General features: G+C 37.4%; 1 protein-coding gene, 1 non-coding gene and 1 pseudogene across 2 annotated transcripts in view; 1 reads left to right on the top strand and 2 right to left on the bottom strand.

The window, feature by feature from the left end:
• The window catches only part of POF1B (POF1B actin binding protein), a 94,137-nt gene that overhangs the window by 30,045 nt on the left and 39,279 nt on the right, over positions 1-24,813 (top strand). The window contains 3 exon segments of the mRNA XM_057537658.1: positions 2,535-2,636; positions 7,525-7,707; positions 24,054-24,184. Coding sequence (XP_057393641.1) covers positions 2,535-2,636; positions 7,525-7,707; positions 24,054-24,184 — 416 coding nt within the window.
• Positions 13,809-14,603, bottom strand: LOC103015871 (40S ribosomal protein S3a-like; annotated as a pseudogene).
• On the bottom strand, positions 17,711-17,815 carry LOC114238107 (U6 spliceosomal RNA). The gene has a single exon (XR_003623526.2). It is a non-coding gene; the product is annotated as a U6 spliceosomal RNA (small nuclear RNA).

Genomic DNA, 24,813 nt, shown 5'->3' with positions numbered 1-24,813 from the left:
AGTAGTTCAAACCCAATCTACTTTGTAATTCTCACCTGTTGACCTCCCTGAAGCATTTATACCTTCACTCACCTTCCTATTGCTTCTTAAAAATTTCTCTTCTCTTGACTGTATGACATTTTTTCTCTTATGATTCTCATATGTCTGAAGATTTGTAGTTCTGTCTTTGATCTTCATTTGCCTTTTCAGCAATTGCATGATTTTAACTAGAACTTCTAAGCATATGATTCTGAAATCTAGAACAATAGCCATGGAATCCCCACTTAGTTCCAGACGTGTTTTCAACTGTGTGCTGTAAAAGAGTTCTTTTGCTAGTTATTTGCAATAAGTTAATACATGTTTAAGGGATTACTATGCACTATATACTTTGCTAAGTGTTATGAAGAATAAAAATATGAATCTGACCTAGATTCTTACCAGGAGCACAGAAAACTCCATGTGTCTCCACTTTTACTGTTTTAGTTTTTGAGTCCATTTACCATATAGTAGATTCCTCAGGTTCAAGATCTTGGAGTCTTCTTTGAAAAGTGCTGTCCTTGATGATTTAGGATGATTTTCTAACTGGTCTCCTCACCTGTATTCTTTCCATTCCCCAATTAATCTTCTGAAGTAGACTTATGTTCAAATCACAGCCCCGTTTAAAAGCATTCAAAGGCATCTCACTGCTTGCAGAACCAAGCTCCATCTGCCAAGCATGCCCCCTACATATAACTTTACACTTTTCCAACCTTGGTGTCTTGACTTTGTTTCCTTCACTTCAAATACCATTTTCTTTCACCTCCTTATATTCAAAGCCCACCTTTACCTTCTCTTAAATGCTACCTGATCCAAGTAACCTACCCAAGCACTGCCAATGGAACTCGGTTTTTCTTCTTCTGAATTCCATCCCATAAGTTATTTCTTTGTACTTTTTATTGGCCCTTGCCTCTTTCACCCTTGTATTATAGGTATTTGTGTTCATATATCATCTAGACTAGGGATTAGCAAACTTTTCCTGTAAAGGACAATATAGTAAATATTTTAGGCTTTGTTGGCCACATGGGGTCTTGGTCTTCTTTCTTTTTACTTATAGTCCTTTAGAAATATAAGGTCTTGGTCTTCCTTCTTTTTACTTACAATCCTTTAAAAATATAAATACCATTCTTAGCTTGAGAACATTACAAATATAGGCTGCTGGCTATAGTTTGAACCCTGATCAATAGTCAATGCTCCTAGTAATAATCTAACTTTGATTCATGCCTTATAATACTTAGCAAAGTATATTGTGCATAGTAAGCTCTTAAACATGTGTTACATGAATGTAAACATGTGTTACATGTATTACCAAAGAGGCTTTTTTTACAAAAACAAACACAAAATAGTTTCTAGGGGAATTTTTAAATATATATCCATCTTTAGATTTGGTAATTCATCAGCTAGTCAAAATGAATCACTTATGTTTGTTTTACCAAAGTATCCCAGGAACATTAAGTTAAAGCACCCTTTATCCAAACTTGAACACAAGAAGTGTATACTTTGGGTTCAAGAGTGTCTTGCCTTCTCAACAACCAGTGTTTTAGTCCAGTTGTTCTAACAGTTTTTACAATAGTAGACTACAAAAATGCTATCATATTTTGTTGGTTTTGAAATGGTCCTAAGCACATTAACTGGTAATAGATTTAGCCAATCCCCTTCTCTACTGTTCCCTTGCATTACAAAAATAAATGAATGCAATTTTTGGTTTGTAACAAAATAACCCTGACTCCCCCTATACAAGTGAAAAGTCATATGAAAACCAAAAGAAAGGAGAGGAATATAGTACATAGTACATTTATTTTGGACTCCTGGTCTGATTCTTATTAGCCCTTCCTGGTTTCTTTCAGATCTTGGACATGTCACCACCCATTATTTCATTGGTGACAACTTCTAAGCACTTGGATAATCCTACATCAATTTAGTTGATTATATGGAGATACAGTGGCTCTTAAAGCCTCTACTCTGTTCTCAGTATTCAAAACACTTTGTACTGAGAACCTTAGCTTTGATTGTAATCACAAGTAGGAATTGTACACTTCAAGGGAACCCAAATTGAGTTCCAAGAAAAAAAATCTTTAATACAGTTCTACCTACTTTATGGCTCAGTGGTGCTGAATTATGTTTATTTTGCATTTCTCTAATAATACTTTGGCATAGAAAGTAACCTGCCAGTGAACCCAGTTTAGATGAGGTTGACCTCATGCCTGTCTACCTCAGAGGAAACTTACCTTGCCTTAGGAACAGAAAAAAAATCTTTCCCACTCTTTTCCAATTTCCCCAAAACACTGTTAGGCTTAATAAAATGTAGTGGGAGATACAGTTTGTTCTGTTTGAGAAAATGGACTATTTTTATTACTATATCCTTATATCTCTCAGAACCTTATTGGGATGTCATTCCACTTTCCTTCTAAAGTCTGCCACTACCTCAGAGTTTATTGGAGAATGCATATTTGCTTAAGTTCAGATTCCTCTGAAAAGGTAACTTTCAAAGCAAAACACAGTCTTTAATGTCTTTATAGGAACCACTGTCGCCATTCCTAAGAGGAGGCCATTTCTTTCCAGGAAATAATGTTATTTACGAAAAAACCATAAGAAAAGTGGAGAAGCTAAATATGGATCAGGTAAGTGAAATTTGTTTTAAGGCTTATTTTATAAGTGTATACTTTTGAATTATGAATATTTTAATAGAGCTAAAATGGCCTTCAATTGTCAAGTGCCAGGCAAGCTCGCTATGTCATAACGATACCTCATTATATCTACAGCCCTTTGTATCATCCTTAACGCTTTCACTTCCATTTCCTCATTTGAAGTATTATTGTTCCCATTTTACTGAAAGGGAAACTGAAATAAAGATATGTCCAGTCACGGGGAAAATTAATGGTAGAATCTGAACTTAATATAGATATCTCAATGCTTTGTATGTTTCTTTTAAACAAGGCTCACAAAAATCATAATTTAAAACATTGCAATTTTCTTAATTCATTTAATATGAAGTGAATTTTTAAATGAACACTATCTATGAACAGATCTGTAAAATACTGTGTACTATAAAAGGTCTAGAAAGCTAAAGCTTGAAGTCAGTTTTTGAAATTCCATTAAGCTTAATTGAGAGACCAAGTACAGAGTACAAAACTACAGCAGGGTGATGGTAATTCCATGGCATCTAGAGCTCCTCTCTCCCCCTGCCCTTCCGTCCTTTAAGCAGAGTTGTTACTGTAACCAGCAGAGGTTTCACATTGATCTCCTCAGTGGGTACAAGCCCAGACAAATCCTGGGATTTATCTCTTGGACTACGACAGTGTATTAGTTTCTTAGGGCTGTGGTAACAAAGTACCACAATCTGGGTGGCTTGAAACAACAGAAATTTATTGTCTCACAGTTCTGGAGGCCAGGACTATGAAATTGCTGTGTTGAAAGGGCCATGCCCCCTCTAGAGCCTCTATAGGAGGAACACTTCCCTGCCTATCTCCTAGTTTCTGGTGGCCTCAAGTGTTCCTCAGGTTGTAGATGCGTAATTTTAATTCTCCATTGTCACATAGCACCCTCCCTCTGTGTCTTCACATGGTCTTCCCTCTGTGCATGTTTGTCTCTGTGTCCAAATTTCCTCTTTTTATGAGGACACCAGTCATGTTTGATTAGGACCCATCCTAATGACCTCATTTTAACTTGATTACCTCTGTAAAGACCCTGTTTCCAAATAAGTTCACTTTCCGAAGTACTGGGAGTTAGGACTTCAATGAATCTTTTTTTGGGAGGCACAATTCAACCCAAAACAGGCAGTTAAATATTATCAAATGAATTTTGATCACAAAATCATTTTTCTCATATACAACTGAAACATTAAAATATACTAAATTCTCTTTTTTTCATTTTTCTTGGCATGAGAACATGTCTTATTTTTATGAGCATTTATGGGCAGTTGTTACCCAATTCATAGGAACTAATACATTATTACTCATTTGATACCCAATAAAAATGAAAAAGAGTAAACTCTCAGAATCATAAATATTCAAATCTTTAAGATTCTAGTCTGCTTGGAAAACTGTATATAGTCTGAAGGGTTTAATATAGTACATATTAAGCACATATTTTCCAAAAGAACTGCAGAATATTTCTGGACATTATGATACCAAACAGAAAAATTTCTCGAAATATTTTAGTTCTTCAAAAGGCAATTTCCTCAAGCTACCAGTTTATAACATCTGTCCTTTATCTAACTGGACAGCCAAAACAATGTCTGACACACTTTAAATAGGAAGGAATGTTTGAGACACATCATTTCATGCTGCTTCCAAGTTCTTGTTTCAAAGAGAATAAACAGCTTTTCTAAATCTTGGCCCTAGAAGAAAATATTGAATATCATGTACATTATTATTGCTATGCATCTGGAACAATTAAAGAAGAATTCCTTTAAGAGAACATTGCTGCTACTTACTGTTAACTAGAATATTTACTTTTACATGTCCACTTTTCTTATTAATGACTTAAATGATTTGGGAGTTTTGGAACTGCCATGGGAGGCTACCCAAGGTAGAAGAAACCATGCATACAACTGCTTTGACCTAGTTGAGTTTCCTCAGTGACAGAAATACGGTGGGATGAGCTGGATAAAGCCAGAGTCTGGATGAACCTGTTTAATGTCATATGAGACTAATCCAAATAGGACTAGCTCTTAGGAGATGGGACCTGTCCAAAAAAAGAGGTATTTATAGTAGAAGGGTGGTAAAGTGGTGTCAGTTGCAAGATAATTATCCAATTCATATAAATTGTACTCTGTGTATTTTTTTCTTGAGCAAAAATGATAAGATATATGGTAAATCAGAAATGTTTGATCTTTTGTACATTAAAAACTCAGCTTGTGGTATGCTTCAAAAGTATGAGAAATGTATGAATATCTTGCTTTGGAACAATAATTTTAGTAGTCAGGTGTGAGGAATGGAAACTGAAAACCTGCTAAGACTTTAGGGGTACCAATGAGTGGTTCAGATGCCAAATAGGCTCAGGAAAACCACAAGACATCCCAGATGGAGAGACTATCAGCATTCTATTCAACTGATGCATTAATAAAGAAAGATGATTGAGAAATGGGTTTTGTTTTATTTATTGTCCTTTCAAAGTTTTTCCTAATCTGCTTTTTAAGGGACACATTTTTTTTTTCAGGAGGAATTCTACTTCAGTAGTGTACAAGCTCCCCACTGGTGAAATCTTTCTCTGGCTATCACTCTGACTTTATCCTAATCTAGTGTATGAAGGTATTTTGTAACATAAAAGAACAGATGATACATTCATCCCCAAAATTTGTACAAAAGTTACTGATAGTACACAGTCAGACTTCTAAACTGTAGAGCTCTTACTTAGTGCTAGCATATTTGTAAAGTAGGTCATATTTGAAAAGATCCTAGAGAAAATCATTCTATGAACTGATTCTATGACCTTTATTATCTATATGTCTACCAAGGCAGTGTCTACTTGTAAAATGTGTTTCTTTATATATATATGTTTTCTTTCAAAAATTTTTTTGTATACATGAAAAGATATTTGTATACATGGTAAAAAATTTCAAAGCATAAAAAGTATAAAAAGGTACAAAAAGAGTGTGAAAAGAGAATAAAATTGTATATAGTGAAAAAACAGCTTCTCTATCTTGATCCTCTTGTCCCTCAGTTCTTCCTCCCAGAGGCAGTCACTCTTAAAATGTTTTTTGCTCTATGCATGCATTTAAAAGCAGCTGTATATATTTTTTTTAAAGGATTTTCTTATTTATTTATTTATTTATTTATTTATTTTTGGCTGTGTTGGGTCTTCGGTTCGTGCGAGGGCTTTCTCCAGTTGCGGCAAGCGGGGGCCACTCTTCATCGCGGTGCGGGGACCGCTCTTCATTGCGGTGCGCGGGCCTTTCTCTATCGCGGCCCCTCCCGTCGCGGGGCACAGGCTCCAGACGCGCAGGCTCAGCAATTGTGGCTCACGGGCCCAGCTGCTCCGTGGCATGTGGGATCTTCCCAGACCAGGGCTCGAACCCGTGTCCCCTGCATTAGCAGGCAGATTCTCAACCACTGCGCCACCAGGGAAGCCCCTGTATATATTTTTAAATACACATGTATGTACATTAAAAATATTATACAAAAGGAGCATACTATATTCATTCTTATGCATCTTGCTTTCTTCATTTAATATAGCTTGAAAATTGTTCCATATAAAACTTTTAAAATTTGAAGTGCCTTACTTTATTAATATAGGTCACCTTTCCAACAGTCAAAAGAAAATAGAGTATTGAATTTATACTTTCAAAGTTAATTGTATGTGCATGAATGTAGCATTATGATTCAACTAGAGTATTTTTTTCTTCGAAAACTGGCTTTCAGGTGCCTGCTTTCAAAGTAGAATAATAACAAAATAATATAGAAAATTCAAGCATACTTGAAATCCCCCGAACTGAAATAACCAGATATCTGTTTTTATTCTGTGCTCTACACTTACCAGAAAAAAGCCATGGTAAATAAGCAAGCAGATAGGAAAGATTTAGTTTGAAAACAAGTTCCGAAATATTTTGAAGACAGTACAAATTCAGTTTAATGTTCTGACAGAACTCTGAGCAAGAAATCATGAGTTCCAGTCCCAATTTTGCCATTAATTATTTGTGTCGTTATAAGTAAATCATCTTACTTCTCTGGACCTCATGGTTATATTTTTTTCACCTGCAGAATTAACGGGGTGGATGATGATTAAGTTGATGATGATGATGACAATGATAAAATATGATAATAATAAATGTTAATTACCCACCCACCTTGTACTAAGCACTTAACAAACATTAGTTAATTTACCCCTCATAGCAACCCAGTGAGGTACATACTATCTCCACTTTTACACAAGAGGAAACTGAAGCTGATAAAGGTTGCATATACAGTTTCTCAAGATCACAGAGTAAGTGGTAGAATCAGAGTTAGAATCCATGTTTTCTGAATCTGAAGGCTCAGTCACTGTTTTCCAATCTTCTTTTCTTAATTTATGCTTGATTTTCACAAGCATAAGAACTTCACCTGCCCCCACTGTGTTTCTAATATGCTTCCTGACATTGAAAATCACTACATTACATTATTTTCTAATTTATATCCATCAATATCTTCAGTATTATTATTATGTAATTAGATCCTGAAGTGCCTGTTGAATCATCAAATAAATATTAATTAATATTAATATTCATTATAGTTTTAGTGTTAAGTATAACTGTAATATTAATTTAATCAGAACATGCAATTCTCTGGTCAACTTAGGTAAGTATTTGGATAGTTACAGCCACCTGGTCAAATAAAAATAGAGTTCAATACAATTTTTCCCAATGGAATAATTGGAAAAAATAATATATCACTTATTAAAACTATAAATCCTAGGGCTTGAATTATCTTGTGAAAGAACACATTAAATTTTTTAAAGTGGATTCAGTTGGCTTTTCTTTTATTAGTTATTTTTATTCTGAGTGACTGTTTTTGGCATGTGTATGTGTTTTAGGAATGCTATCCTCAGGTTCAGTGACATCATCACATTGTCCAACAGCCCCAGATCTTCCACTCTCTACACTGTCAACAATCCCATTCTAGCCAGCAAATCCAAACCATCACAGGAAGTGATTCAATTTCTACAAACACTGGAATTGAACTGTGTCATAGTGACTCAAACCATACACATGAGCAGGTGAGATTAATGAGCTGATTCCTTGTAAAACTGAAATAATCTCTTAAACCCTGCTCACACCACTGTATAGGTACCCACATTAAATTTTCATGAAAATATTGAGGTGTTATACCATGAAGATTCGTGTTTTATTATGGCATTTTTATATATTTATTTTTTAACATCTTTATTGGAGTATAATTGCTTTACAGTGTAGTGTTAGTTTCTGCTGTATAACAAAGTGAATCAGCTATATGCATACGTATATCCCCATACCCCCTCCCTCTTGAGTCTCCCTCCCGCCCTCCTTTTCCCACCCCTCTAGGTGGTCACAAAGCACCGAGCTGATCTCCCTGTGCCATGCAGCTGCTTCCCACTAGTTATTTATTTTACATTTGGTAGTGTATATATGTCAGTGCTACTCTCTCACTTCGTCCCAGCTTACCCTTCCCCCTCCCCGTGTCCTCAAGTCCATTCTCTACGTCTGTGTCTTTATTCCTGTCCTGCCAATAGGTTCATCAGAGCCATTTTTTTTTTAGATTCCATACATATGTGTTAGCATATGGTATTTGTTTTTCTCTTTCTGACTTAATTTCACTCTGTATGACAGACTCTAGGTCCATCCACCTCACTGCAAATAACTCAATTTTGTTTCTTTTTATGGCTAATATTCCATTATATATATGTGCCCCATCTTCTTTATCCATTCATCTGTCGATGGACACTTAGGTTGCTTCCATGTCCTGGCTATTGTAAATAGTGCTGCAATTAACTTGTGGTACATGACTTTTTGAATTATGGTTTTCTCAGGGTACATGTATTATGGCATTTTTAAAACAAAATTTTCCATCTCTTCTCAGAAGACAAAATAATTCAGGTCTATTAATACATTAAATCTATGAGGGGAGTTAAGAACTGATCAATGAACACCTAATTTCTAGCTGATCCTCAGTTCTAAAATGGGTCCAACAGTTGTGCAACATTAAATATTTTCATGAAGTATGATATTTAAATGAATAATGAATTGGAAGTGGTATTGTCTAAGATGATTGTAATGGTCACATTTCACAAGCTGGTAATTACTTTTTATATGTTTTCTTTGAAAATATGGCATATTAACTCAAGTCAGAATAGGCGTACATTTTATTATTTGTTACATCAACAAAATAGAAACTACAACTTAGTTGCTAAGAAGAAATATCTTGGGATGCAGTCGTCAGTGACTAATTTATGTTCTGAATACTTTCGAATCTTGTAAACCTCTGTTATACATGTGTTAAAGGATAAAAGATTGTCTTGTATTTTGGAAAAACTAACAATTATAACTGGAACTGTGGGGAATAAGCCACTGTTCGTATTTTTTCATATTTTTTCTAATAAAGAATAGCTTGCTCAAGTTGACCTCTCTCATAGGCAACTACTACTGAAAGACAAAAGAAAAAGAATACGAAAAAATAAAGAGAGAGCCTACCCACATAAGAATATGATTGTTTTATATTAAATATGAATGAGATTATTTCTAAGGACTGAAACTTGAAATATACACTTTGGCCATATGGTAAAAAAAGAACCACAAAATATTTAATATCCACGTTTTTCCCATCTAAAAAAGCCGAAAATTATCATGTATGGAAATACTAGCCTTTAGAATTACTCTAAAACATGGTCCAGATGGTGTTGAATTTCTTAAATTAAATGGATTAGTAATAACCATTAGAAAGACATTTTATTAGGTTAAATCATTTGAAATTGTCTTTTTTTTAAGGTAATTATCGATATGTATGTTCCTATGACCATTTTCTTAATTGTTTTGTGTTTTTGTGTTTTTTAAAATTTATTTATTTATTTATTTATTTATTTATGGCTGTGTTGGGTCTTCGTTTCTGTGCGAGGGCTTTCTCTAGTTGCGTCAAGTGGGGGCCACTCTTCATCGCGGTGCGTGGGCCTCTCACTATCGCGGCCTCTCTTGTTGCGGAGCACAGGCTCCAGACGCGCAGGCTCAGTAATTGTGGCTCACGGGCCTAGTTGCTCCGTGGCATGTGGGATCTTCCCAGACCAGGGCTTGAACCCATGTCCCCTGCATTGGCAGGCAGATTCTCAACCACTGTGCCACCAGGGAAGCCCTGAAATTGTCATTTTTATAGGTTAAGGTTGATCAAAGAGCAACAGCTTCATACGGTTCAATCTAATACTTAACTTCGCTACACTTCAGTTTCTTCATCATAAAATAATGATTCATCATCCATTTCTTACAGGGTTATTGTAAGAATAAATTATGTCTTGTATGTTAAGCACTTAACCATTGTTGAGTGCTGACGGTAAGTACTTAAATGGTAATTACTAGTTTTTAGTAGTAATTATTATTTGTAAGCATTAAATCGTCATGCCAGGTACTATGAAAAATACAAACGTTGGTAAGTATTGTCACATTTCTCTTAGGTGCTTATTGTCTAATAGGGGAAAGTGGCAAACACATAAAGCATTATACAAAGCAAAGTGTTGTCTGTTATAAAAGAGGATCATGCAATGTGCTTTGGGAACAGAAGAGAGAAGAAATTAATTTCAGCTGGGAGATCTAGGAAAGCTTTGTTGAGGAGGAAGAGATTGACCTGGGTTTTGAAGAGTGAGCAGAATTTCCAAATGTGGTATTGTGGTATGTGTGGTATGGACATCCTAAGAACAGGGAATCACATGAAAAAAGTCATATATTTGGGAAAGTACACTTTGGGTTTCAGGAATAGTGGTTTGGTTTGTATGGCAAGGAAGACATGGGATGAAGAGTACTAGAGTGTAGGGTTAAAATGATACCTTAAGGCCAGATCATGAGGTCCTTCCCACTGCAGGATCTTAGCTCCCTGACCAGGGATTGAACCCAGGCCCTCGTCAGTGAAAGCACAGAGTCCTGACCACTGGACCACCAGGGAATTCCCGAACATTAAGTTTAAAATTTTGAACTTTATTTGGCAGGCAATGGAGGATGATTGAAGGTTATTGAGTAGGAAAATATTGATAGGTATGATTTAGGAGGTTAATTCTAGAAGCTTTGCACAAGGTAGATTGAAATATTGATTAGTTTTCTTCTCACAATGATCAGATGAAGAAGGTATCATTGTTGCCTTTATTGTTCAAGAGAAGGAAACTGAGGTTCAGAGAAGTTAAGTTACTTGCGAAGGCTTGTATAGCTAGCATGTGGTAGAGCCAGGATTCATACATAGGTAACCTGACTCCAGAGCTTATTGAGAGTTCCCTCTGGAAGTTGAGTCAGTAATGTGAAGAGTCCTTGGTCAATAATGTAAACATGAATAGGACAGTGGATTAATAGTCTGCCACTGGGGAGATATTCATGCTATAACAGAAAGTGGACTAGCTTCAGGGTAGGAAGACCTGGGTTCCAGTCACAGCTATGTCCTTTCCAAGCTATGTGTTCTTAATAAATACTAAATCTCTCAGAAATATCCTCATCCATAAATTTTGGTAGTGATGTCTACCTCACAGGGTTGATGTAAAGACTAAATGAAAATATATGTTTGACATGCTTTATAAACTATAAAGCCTACAACATGAAAAAATGCCACAGAGAAGAATTTGCAGAGAGATTATTAAAAGCTAAATATTTCAGTAGTCAAAGTGTAAAACTTAAACTAGGATAATGACAGTAGGAATGGAGTGAGGGACAATTATCAGAGATGGGAAAAATATCACAGGATTAAGAATCTTGTACAGTGACAATGGTAATGCTATGATACCCTTTCATTAGCTTAGTGCAACTAATAATATATTTGACCAGACTAGATATTGTCTGTTTAGAAAATGGGCAGAGGTGGGTAACTAATATATTACTTTCTATTTTATTATTCATCTTTCAGTTTGAGATTCCGACTTAGCTTTGTTAAAGGCTGGAGGCTTTTTGTATAGATACTTTTCTTCTGGTTTTTCAGTATTTTATATGGATAAAGTTGAAGTGCTTCTGAAAATGGAATAGTGCCCTGGGAAGCTTAGAGCTGGTAATTTCCACCTATGTGGATTACACAGGATTGGATCCATTTCTGGTCAGAGTAAGGATGGGGTAACCTGATTGTGCAGATCCCATGGACAAAGCAGGGCAGAGAATGAGTTGTATCACCTAGGCTCCTTGGTGTTTACATGTGTCTTCCACATGAGTGGAAGAGTCTCTGAAGAGTAATAGAGCAGATGTCAGTTAGGCTTTTTTAAAACTAAAGGATGACCCATTTTTAGTTTGTGTTTAGAGTTAAATTGCAATTCAGAGGTAGTATAATAAGGTAGAAAGAACACAGACCTTCAATTCAATTATCTGAGTTTATAAAACCTGATTCTGCTGAGTTGCATGATCCTAGGTAATTGATTTTAACTGGACTGAGGTAATCGACTTAACTGGACTGCACCTCAGTTTCCCCATCTATAAAAGAGGGAGAGAATCACACTTAATGTGCAGTGTATCTACAATGGATTAAATGAGGTAAAATATGTAAAGTATCCAGCTTAGTGCCAAGCACATACTAGGTACACAAATGAATGTTTGATTCTCTGCCTTTTCCTCCCCTAACCCCAGTCCCCAAATCTTTCAAAGCATCAAAATAAAAAATTGGTTTCCATTGTAATGATATTCTTTTTAAGATTTATTTATTATTTATTTCCTTACTTTATTTATTTTTGGCTGCGTCGGGTCTTAGTTGAGGCATGTGGGATCGTTCGTTGTGGCACGAGGGCTTCTCTCTAGTTGTGGTGTGTGGGTTTTCTCTTCTCTAGTTGCGGCACACAGGCTCCAGGGCGCGTGGGTTCTATAGTTTGCGGCACGCGGGCTCTCTAGTTGAAGCGTGCGAGCTCAGTAGCTGTGGCGCGCAGGCTTTAGCTGCTCCGCATGTGGGATCTTAGTTCCCTGACCAGGGATTGAACCCACGTCCCCTGCATTGTAACGCGGATTTTTTTTACCTCAGCACCACCAGGGAAGTCCCTGTAATGATATTTTTAAATGAAACTAAATCACCTTTAAAGTGCTTTCCAAGAAGCAAAAGGCATTAAAATATTTTTGCAAATCAGATGTACAAAAACCTGGCTTCAAAATATTTTTAATAAAACTAATTTATGTATGTTTTCCATGGTTCTCCTTAGAAAGATCATTATTTTGGTTTCAAATTTGAAACAGCACCAATCACATTTCTTTCCCTGAGGACATTAAGAATAACATGCTGTGATCATTTTCCTGCCATTAGCAAGGAACAGATAATTCCACATATGTTAGTGACAGGGAAAAACTCAACTGAACTCGTTTTACAAGTTGTTATACAGGTGGTGTTTATAAAAAAGACTCAAATAATTATATATATTGCATGTACAACTCTTGCATTTGGCTTGAGGCTTCCAAGAAAACTTTGAGTCATGGGAAGATATCAAGGGAAGAGTCCTGCTCACTTGGATAGTGCTATTGCCAATGGAAAATTCTCCAACTTGTGATGCCTTTCTTCTGTCATTTGAAAATTTAATTTTTGTCAACATCAAGACAGCACAGATCTTAGTGTCAGGTGCTTTTTCTGACAAGTATCCAGGAAGCTTGTTACAATGTTTATTTAACATAAGTCATTCACTAATGATGGAAACTCTGGGCTGCTTAGCTTAATAAACTCAGCATTTCTGCTTGTTCCCTCACTCAGTCACATGTGACTCCAGTCCTTCTCCATCTTTATTGCCTTCTCCATCCCCATTATTGAAAATGAGTGTCTTTTGTGCAAAACTATTCCCTGCTATCCTTTCCCCAAATTTAATTGATATCTGTTTTGGACCCATTTTTTCTCCAACACCACCCTTATCTGTCTCCTGCTACCTCCTGCTCTTGTGCCCTTTTGAACTCTTGTTCTGTGGCAAACAAGAATTGTTATTTATTTACTCTTTTAAAAATAGTTTTTATTTTTTTTAATCAAAGTAATGCATATAGATAGCTTAAAAGGTCAAATATTATTAAATGGCGTAAAACAAACAGCAAGTTCCTGTCCCAACCCTTTCCATGCACGCCTGATGCCCAGAGGAAACCATTTTCTGTTTTTTTTTTTTTTTTTTTTTTTATCACGAATAAGATCTTTTATTTGTCACCATTAAAAGTCTGATTTTTAAACAGATTCTTGGACTGGTGGCTCATATCCATTAGCTCTTTCAACTTTAGCACCTGTCTCATCCCCAGCAGCTTCTCCAGAACTACTACCTTCACCATGTAGCTCCATGAGTTTTCCCAATTCAAACTTGGGCTCTTCAGCATTTTTATTTTTCTAACAAAGACATCATGGAATGGATAAATAGATTGGCAGGGCTTTTCTATGTCTTTTCCAGTGCTGTCTGGAATCCATTGATTGACCACCTCTTTCAAGTCATTTGTCTGCACCTCTTGGGTCATGATTTCCATCATCTTCTTGCAGATCTGGCAGACCTGCTGGTGCTGGGCATAAGAGGTCTTCTGAATCTGATTGTTGCATTTTTTTAGTAAAACCCACACAGAATAGACGAAGCAAATAACCATCGGTAGTCTTGACATCAACGTGAGCTTCAGTCATGGTCTGCCAGTTTTTGACCATGGAGCACATTTTGTCACGGGTAAGATCCATGCCATGGAAGTTAGTCAGGCAGTTTTTGCCCTGAACATCCTCAGTAATAAGCTTGAATTTTCTAAATGCAACTTCATCATTCTGCAGATCAACAAGGCTCACTTCAAAAACACGACCCTTGAGACCATCAGATGCGATTTTGGTTCCTTGAGTTCTTGTGACTAGTGTTTTCCCAATATTTCTTATATTGAACATAGCTGGTGCTTTCACATCATACCAATCTTTCTTAGAAAATGGGTCAATGACTTTCTTCTTGGCTCCCTTTTTATCCCCTTTCGTAAGGCACTTGTTCTTGCCGACCGCCATGGTGCTGCTCAGAGAGCCAAAAGGGCGGAAGTTAGAGGCAACAATTTTCAACTCTTAGCTTTTTTTCTTCTTGTCTTTACTTCCATATAGCTAAATAATATGGATATACTTATGCTGCTATTTTTTGATTTATCAATGTTGTATATTATCTGTTGGTAATTCTGGTACATAAGGATTTAGTTCTATTAATCACCCACCTACCTGTTTACATCCCTTTCATCATCTCAGTATAGTTAAATCTCCATATTTTAGGCTAAATCATTATTCAGTGTTTATATTATTATTGCTATGAAAGTATTATTTACTGCTGAACCAATTTGTGTACTATTTTGCTGCTTTTATTAGTACAACTATTATTTGCTGGTGTTAATAATTCCCTAAATGTTTTCATTTGTTTGGTTTTCTATGTATCTATTGCTAATTCTTTTCTCAGTACAATTTTATACAGTCAAGTGTTCTGGTTTTTGTTGATCAACCATTTCCTCTCTTTAAAACCCTGCAATCCATATACACCTCTCCTCTTGGCTCATATTATCACTACTACTGACCTTCTAGTCACTCATCATCCTTCAACAGTTTCACTGGCAGGCTTACAATCTTCTCCCCACTTTCCCCTGACCCCTGCTCTGGAATCATCTATGAGAACTTCACTCAAATGAGAGATCTTTCTCATGCTCTGTCCTCGTGGTTCTTCATCACCCTTAATTTTTTCATTTCTACTACATCTTCAGCTCTCATAGACTTTGGTCACTCCTTGAACCTCCACATCACTTGAAACTGTTTCATCTGGAATTCTGAATCTCTCTTTCTCTTATCATCACTTTCTTACTTCATCTCCTACTCTCTAATTCCCATTGAGCCTTGCCCTCAACAAGCTCTCTAGCCCTCAGTTCCAAACCGGGCTGGTGTCCCCTGTCAGCTGATTCAACAATGCTCTTGCTAGAAACCCTTAAAATTGTTGCCTTCTCTGATTAGTCCTCACTTTGCTAATCCTTTACTTTGGATAGACTGCCATCCACTTTCTCTGCACCTAGATTTTGACTTCGTGTGCTAGAGAAAGTTTGCAAACTAGGCCAATTTAGTCTAGTACAGATTATCTCTGTCTTGCTGGATTCCTTCTGTTGCTAGACAGTCCTTTTAGTTAATTCTGATTGACTTGCCACCCCGGTCCTCAGCATATAATCTTTATTTTTCCCTCTTCATACTCTAGGTCCCATTGCTGTTCTCTTACTCTCTGCAGGTAGCCTTGCCTTCTACCAAGAATGGGCAGTGGAACTCAGATTTTTTTGTGTATCAGAATCAGTTGGCTGACCTGCTTAAATAGAGATTGCTGGGACTTGATAGTTTGCATTTCCAAGTTCACTCGTTATCCTAATGCTACTTGGTCCAGGGACCACAATTTGCGTTCACTATGTGAACTCCTTCAACACCCTACTTCATTGAAAAATTTCTCTGTACTTTCAGTGAACTTTTGATTCTTCTGATCTTTGAGAATTAATAATCTAACCTTGTCTTCAAGGTGACTCCATTAGCAACCCTACCAATGTACTGACTTATGATCTTAATCATTTTTGTTCCCTTCACTTGCAAAATCCCTGAAGGAGGAAGGCATACTCACTGCTGCCATTTCCTCATTACCCACACATTCCTTAACACTTTGAAAACCAGATTCTAGTTTCAACATTCTCCTGAAACTGCTTTTATTGACCTCTAAGTTGCAAATTCCACTTCCTTTTTTGCTTCATTTTCATCTTATTCCATTTCGAATAAGATGGAATAGTTGATAATGTTGATCCATTGTATTCTTGATATTCTTTCTTTCCATTATACTGTACTGCTGCTTCTAATTCTTCTCAGGCTCTTCTTTCTTTCATCAGATCTTCCCCAAAGACCCATCCTTGGCCTTCTCCTTTCTCTACCCCTTCTCCCTTGACTATATGGTGTAAAAGCTTGACTTCTATGACCTTTACATGATCACCTTTACATGGACAACTCCCCAAACTTCCCTCCGAAGCTTTAATCCATAATTTTTAATGGAATAGTTGATGTCTCTACTTGGCTGTCCCACAGTCACCTCCAACTGACCATATACCAGCTTTTCATTCTATGCCCTCTATTTCTATTAATGATATCTTCAGTGCCCTAATCACCAGACTTAAAATTTAGCATTATTTTTTACTTTCCCTCTCATTTGCCACCTCACACCTAATCAGTTGTCATAGTCTGAAGAATCTCCCTACATAAAACCACTCTCATATAGCTGAAAGTTGGGTTTCCTTCCTATAACTCTTTTACCATTTTTGTTGTTGTTGTTGTCGTCACAGCTAAGGTTTATTACAGTAATGTAGCCAGTGGGGGGCTGACCACCGGGGAGGAGACACCCACTCCACAGGAGCCAGCAGTAGCTTTGGGGGCCCTCCCTGGCTGTGGGGAGGGTGCACCACACTCGCAGGGAATGGAGAGCAGAGGAAGGGCCCGTGGTTGCCTTTGCCCAGCAGCCCTGCTGCTCTACAGGGACTAATGTAGTATATAGAGCACATTTAAAATGGGGCCAGCATGGGAGATAAAACCATTTTCCACCCTGTAATAAATAGTTACAAAAGTCACCCCTGGGTCGGACTACCCAGGGAAGGCAACACGTTGTGCCCAGAATCGAGCCATGATGAATGACGGTGTCCAGGGGCTCGACTTGCCTCCTGGGCGCGGTCTGGGGTCAGGGTGACTGTGCCGGACACTGGCCACTGCCAGGCCCCCTGGGTCCGCAGGCCAGTCCTTGGCCCCTCAGGCAGGCACTGGGTCGGCGGTCAGGAGCGGGCTGCCAGGCTTTCTCGAGGTCAACCTGCATGGCCTGCGGGAGCCACTCACAGTACTCGGCCACAGGTGTTCAGGGTTTTTTTCCTCCAAGCAGCCAGCAAGGCATCTCGCAGTTGGCTTTCTCAGCAACAAGGGCTCTCAGGAGTCTCTGCCCTGGGCTGCAGTCTAACCCACGTCTTCAGCATCGTGCTGAGGCTAGACAGCAAACAGCCCTTGTAGGAGGCCAGCTTGTGGAAGACCTGGGGAGACACCACAGGACGGGGTGAAGGCTCCGGGGCTCACATCCCTCCCATAGAAATATGGAACACTTCACGAATTTGTGTGTCATCCTTGTGCAGGGCCCATGCTAATCTTCTGTGTATCGTTCCAATTTTAGTGTATGTGCTGCCGAAGAGAAGAGAGCACTCTTTTTTTTTAATTTTTTTTTAAATTAATTTTTATTTATTTATTTATTTATGGCTGTGTTGGGTCTTCGTTTCTGTGCGAGGGCTTTCTCTAGTTGTGGCAAGCGGGGGCCACTCTTCATCGCGATGCGCGGTCCTCTCACTATCGCGGCCTCTCTTGTTGCGGAGCACAGGCTCCAGACGCGCAGGCTCAGTAATTATGGCTCACGGGCCTAGTCGCTCTGCGGCATGTGGGATCTTCCCAGACCAGGGCTCGAACCCGTGTCCCCTGCATTAGCAGGCAGATTCTCAACCACTGCGCCACCAGGGAAGCCCAAGAGAGCACTCTTTTACCATTTCATCTGTGCTTCTCTTCATAGCTCTTATGAACTGGGCAATCTATCATATAAAGTTATTTAGATACATATCTTAGCTCTTCTAAAAGACCATAAGGTCCTTGAGAGAGGAGGAAACAGTATCTTATGTCTTTTTTTTTTTTCCCAGTAGCACTTAGAACTGTACCATAAGGCAGTACTTAGTAAGTTCTCAATAAATGTGTGCTGAATGAATGAAAGCATCATGCCACTGAGACCTTTTAAATCCTGCATGTGGCTTGGGGGTATAGATTTTAGCCTTTGGGTTAAGAAAAAAAGTTAGAATGTAAGATAAATTATCAATACATTGAAAGAACTACTACATATGTGCAGTGAGTTCCTCCACTGGCTTTGCTTACATAATAAAGAAGTGGTTCCATTCCTTGAATAAATTACATACTAAGGAATGGCAGAATAGAGAAATGGCAGAGAGGTGGAGAAGAGAAAAAAGTAGCAACAAAGATGTTTCCAAGAAGTTATGCATTAAAAAATACATATTCATTTATTTATTTATTTTTTTTTAAAGGATTTTCTTATTTATTTATTTATTTATTTATTTATTTTTGGCTGTGTTGGGTCTTCGGTTCGTGCGAGGGCTTTCTCCAGTTGCGGCAAGCGGGGGCCACTCTTCATCGCGGTGCGGGGACCGCTCTTCATCGCGGTGCGCGGGCCTTTCTCTATCGCGGCCCCTCCCGTCGCGGGGCACAGGCTCCAGACGCGCAGGCTCAGCAATTGTGGCTCACGGGCCGAGCTGCTCCGTGGCATGTGGGATCTTCCCAGACCAGGGCTCGAACCCGTGTCCCCCGCATTAGCAGGCAGATTCTCAACCACTGCGCCACCAGGGAAGCCCCATATTCATTTAAAATTAATTTCATTGGGATATATCTCCTATTTCATTACAAACAGTATTTAGAGTGTCTTAAAAGAACAAATAAGATGTAATAGAACAGAAAAAGAAATGTCAAGGGCAGTGTAAATATAATGGGGCAATAACACCAGAAGGAAAATAGAGTACACAGAAATGCAGGCCACAGAGTTCCATGTCATTAGTAAAAATCGGCTAAAAACTTGGCTCTGAGATTTCTGGAAACCACAAGGGGGGAAAAAACATGATTAGTGGCAAAATTCCCATTGTTCATGAGAAAAAGCTTCATAAGTTTTCAGTAGTCACGTGTGTTATAGGAAAATATATTTTATTTTCCAGTCAGAGAGAATAATTTAAGCAGTTACAAATTAGTCACCTGGATTCATTATAAAATGACAATCCAAACCGTCTACTTTTTTTTTTAGTTGTTAGGAGTGGAAGAATCATCTTATTTTATAATAAAATGTCAAAATCTATACATATACACCAAAAAGGGAGCAAGGACAGCATTGACTAGGTTTTGGATAAAGTCAATTTCAGCTGCTTTTTTTTTAATTAACTAATTAATTTATTTATTTTTGGCTGCATTGGGTCTTGCTGCACACGGGCTTTTCTCTAGTTGCGGTGAGCAGGGGCTACTCTTCATTGCGAGTGCAGGCTTCTCATTCCAGTGGCTTCTCTTGTTGTGGAGCATAGGCTCTAGGCACATGGGCTTCAGTAGTTGTGGCACACAGGCTCAGTAGTTGTGGCGCCCAGGCTTAGTTGTTCCAGGGCATGTGGGATCTTCCCGGACCAGGGCTCGAACCTGTGTCTCCTGCATTGGCAAGCGGATTCCTAACCACTGCAGCACCAGGGAAGCCCTTCAGTTGCCTTGTTAAAGCACCTCTTCCAACTAGTGCTTTTCCATCTATTATAGTTAACATTTAGCCCAAATTGCATCCTTTATGACAACTTCCTCATGCAACAAATGTTTACTGAGGATCTACTATATTCAGACACTATGGTATGTGCTGGAATTAAGAAATGTATAAAAAGAGTGTCTATACTCCCCGGTAACTGAGAGCCTTGTAGAAAATTTATAACCATCTTCCACTCCTTCTATCATTATTCAAATAGCCAATTGTCCATATGTGTTCAGTTAAATAAAACCATTATTTGTATGACGGTTTTTACATGACAGTTTAATAATTTACCTGCCCCCCTCCAAAGTAATACCTCCAGCAACTTTATAAAATAAGTACTAAATTACCTGCATTTTACAGTTGAGGAACCTGAGGTTCAGAGAGGTTAAGCAGTACATACACTTAGGCCACAACTAGGAAGTGGGAGCTCCATCTTTGGCTCCAATTTCCATTCTTTCTTCATTGCAACACTTTGCTGCCTAGAGTTACTCACAGAAAGTTAAATTAGGTCTTTATTTCAAGTACAGGACTGTTGTTATGAGTCAAGTCTTCATTTTAGAATTATAATTATTGTACAATACATTCAATTCAGTGACAACATTTATTGAAAACCTTCTGTACTGTACTGTATAATGCAACATTTCTTTACTAAAATATCTATGGAGATTAAAATAGCACTGAGGATTTTCAGAACCTAAAATTCTGATACTTTTTCTCCTAGGATTTCTTCTTGTGGTACAAAATAGGAAGAGACCAATTATTGTTTTTATTTTACCTTGTTAGCCAAATGACGTTGTACATAAAATGCATTTCATTTCACAGGGATTAATGCCAACTGGATTAACTATGGTTTCAATCTATCTGACAGCTATTAAATGTCCCAAATCAAAGCAAAATTAATGAAGCAGTAACCTTATTTATCTACAAGTGTCACCATATAAGGTTTGCAGGATAATAATCTATACGTTGTAAGCTTTCCTTAATAGTGATGTTTTCTGTTGTCATGTAGCAAAAAGTTACTACCCAGGAGGGTCTAAGCACAGAAGACCTTATTAGTTAACATGTCCATGACCTTTTAGAGGGTTAGGCATTTATGTATAATTGCTTTTATATAACATGGCATTTTAAGCACTTTTGAATCCACTAAGCAACCATTCTAAATAGGTGAAAAATGCATACATAAGCCAGTTACCCAGTGAGGATAAATTTAATTAAGCCAGTACCCTCTACTATGAGATTACTACTAGATTGTGATTTGTGCCTTAATCACAGGCTATCCCTAGTCCTGAAGAGCATTCTCAAAAATGTGTGCCACTAAGCTTGAAGGGGGCCAGGCAAGAAAATATAGATAGCTCAGGTGAAACCTGCAACTATTGTGTGTCTACTATTGGTAGGACTCTGTAATCACTACCACTGAATTTTGTAAATATGGTTGGTCAAAAGTATCATCTTTGAATATCAAAGTTTATATAATGTAGATACTAGCAAAAGAAATTCCACTCCTGGAATCTCATAGACCACAAATAAGAAACAAAACTCCAGACTGGAAACAGGACAAGAACTTCCAAGGCAGTAGTGAGGTGAAGCCCATGGTTTTCCTTTACAAGGTACTTCCTTTCTATAGATTTTCTGAAAAATGATTGCTGATTTGCCTCTGGTTTCACACTTAAACATTGTTGCTTGCCTTGGGTTTGTGGCAGTAATTCTAATCAGAGGCTTTTACTAGCAATCAGACACAAGGAGTTGGACTGCTTAGCCATTACTATGGTCAAATAGTGATCTGATTAAAGGTATTTGATGGATGCATGCTAAAGAATCTTTAATAATTTTTGTAATTTTTTGAGAAATATCACATTTTGTGTATTTGGGAACAACTATTCTTCAGCACAGTTTGTATTCCTGCCCTGTTTATATGTGAAAGCTAAAGCTATTATCTTAGATTGACATTCAAGATAGCTATCATTCATCAGGCAGAAATGCTGATGTGAGGTAATTTTATTTCAGGTATCTTATCAACTCAATATTGTCACAGAGAGAAAACCTCCATCCATTAGAGCTGCCATTATTCTGACTGAAAACATTCATGTTTCCTTGGGAGGCTCCCTATCTTGGCTTTTTCAAGTCAACAAGAACATGGTTTTGAGCCAACTCTAAAAGAAATGTCAAATCACACCTACAAACAGTTCCAATAAAACTAAAATCTACTGACCTGTGATTTAGTAATGAAAATATTGCTAACTGGCACGTCATAGTTTATGGTTAGGAAATTTCATTTTATTGTTGAGTGTAGTCCTGGCAAAGACTTAACAGCAGAAGAGAATCTGATTTCTGTCTGTCCTCTCCCCTCCACACTTTTGAACCCAACTGGGTTTTGGTTTTTACTGTGTTACTCAAATGTTACTGTAAATTGTGGACTGTATACAACTAAGGAGGAATATATACACAAAGGAGTGAAATTTTGCTTCTTGCTATTCTACCTTGATGGCTGTTTGGTCAAAAGAACCCATTCTTCAATTTTAATACTCTCACCTTTTCTCTAACTGATTAAAATTTATTAACTGAACTTCAGCCATATTTTGCATAGTTTCACAATAAGAAAATCAAACTCTTGACTGTTTCAACTCCTAGCCCAGCTAACCTCCAAAATAATGCAGTTAGGGGCAGTGTAATTCCTAAGTTGCTGAGAAAACAAACACAAGAGGTCTTCTGGGAGGCAATATTGTGTAGTGGTTACAAGAGAACATTACCTCATTTAATCTTTTTTTTTAAATTAATTAATTAATTTATTTATTTTTGGCTGTGTTGGGTCTTCGTTTCTGTGCGAGAGCTTTCTCTAGTTGTGGCAAGTGGGGGCCACTCTTCATCGCGGTGTGCAGGCCTCACTATTGCGGCCTCTCTTGTTGTGGAGCACAGGCTCCAGACGCGCAGGCTCAGTAGTTGTGGTTCACGGGCCCAGTTGCTCTGTGGCATGTGGGATCCTCCCAGACCAGGGCTCGAACCCGTGTCCCCTGCATTAGCAGGCAGATTCTCAACCACTGCGCCACCAGGGAAGCCCACCTCATTTAATCTTTATGTCAAGTTCGTAGCACAATGGCTGACACATAGTAAGAGCTAAATAAATATTAGTTATTGTTATCATTTCTCAAAATAAAATCACCTCCCTTTGGTAACTTTTAACACCTCTTTTTATCTATGAACACAGACACCAGGCTGATGCAAATCATTCCCCGTCCTGGACTCTGTGACTCTTTATTTGGGTGCCACATTGAAATCACAAGAGCAAGAGTTTTAGTAATGGCACAAATTACTAATGTGGGCAAAGAATTGTATACCCAACATGTTAACTAGTGTACAGTGCAATGACAGGAGAATATTTGTGCAGAAGTAAAAAAAGAAATAAATACTTTAAGATAATTTGAAACTGTAAAATTACTCTGTCAAATTAAACTGGAAGGAAAAAAAACTCCATGGTTTTCATAGCATTATGAGGGCATTATAATTGGCTAAGGGAGAAAAATAGGCAAAATACTAAGTGTATCAAATTACTTGTGTGCAGATTCTAACAGGGAGTTCAGTACTTGAATGTCCTTGGCTAAAGAAATGCCCTTTTCTACTTGGCAAAGTTAATGGTTTTGGAAGGGACACACATAGAGAGGTGAGGCAGGAAGGCGTTATCTACCTGGCTAGCTATAGCAATGAGATAACCTGAGGATCAGTGGAATGATACTGACAGATGAATAAGCCATGTGATGATAATGAGCAATTCAGAGATTTTGATAATGAGCAATTCAGAGATTTTACTTGTTTTACTTTTCATTTAAGCATCTATATTCAAGAATTTTTATGTAAATTATTCAAGTTTTGCATTCATTAGATCACTTAGACTTGAGTGAAATGAAACTGAAAATGTCATTACAATGTTGCTTTTCCTTTAAATTCCTCCCATATTGAAAAATGTATATATCAGCTACAAAGAAAATTTAGTGGCTTCATTTATGTGATGACTTTGTGATGAGTTACTTGTATTAATAGGTTATTTCACTTTTTTCATTTCACAGCAAAATATCTGTGAACTTAATATTGTTTATAATTGTGATTGATATTTTCTTCAGGTGATAATTCAGGATGATGGCCCTGAAAAATTGGACCCCAAATATTTTGGAGAGTTGCTTGCTGATCTAAGCCGTAAAAATTCGAATCTATATCACTGCTTATTAGAACATTTGCAGAGAATTGGAGGAAGGTACTGTAAATATATCATTTGCCTTGGTGTTGTAGCTTTCAAACATTTTACAATACCCTGATATTTTTTAATAGACTTTATTTTTTAGAGCAATTTTAGGTTTACAGCAAAACTTGAGTACTTTTAATGGCGAATCAGGCAACTGTATGAGCAGATCTGAGGAAATATCTCATTTTAAGAGTTAATGTACTTAATGAAAATCATTGAAGATATCTTACCAGCTATTTTGGGGTCAGTAAAGAATTATGTGGACCTTCTTTTCTAGTGTACTTTGATGACAAATGCAACCACTTAGGCAAGGAGCTCAAAAAATACGTGGCATACTATGACTTGTTTTAAGATATTACACTGATGATATAAGATACAATCCCATTGCCAACACACTACTGTTTATCTTCCATTGATGTGTGCTCAACATATGAAGACCAGAGTTTAATATACATTTAGGGTTATATATTATTATAAATGTCATGTATTATTTTAATATTATATATTACATATAATGTATGAAATATAAATTATACAAATATCTATTTATAAGTTAATGTAAATATGTATATTATACAATAATATTATATAATAATATATAATACATATTTAAATATATAAACATAAACAATTTATCAACT

Source organism: Balaenoptera acutorostrata, chromosome X (assembly GCF_949987535.1).
Source record: "Balaenoptera acutorostrata chromosome X, mBalAcu1.1, whole genome shotgun sequence".
Taxonomy (NCBI): domain Eukaryota; kingdom Metazoa; phylum Chordata; class Mammalia; order Artiodactyla; family Balaenopteridae; genus Balaenoptera; species Balaenoptera acutorostrata.
Note: the sequence above shows the minus strand (reverse complement) of the source record. Positions and strands in the feature narration are given on the sequence as shown.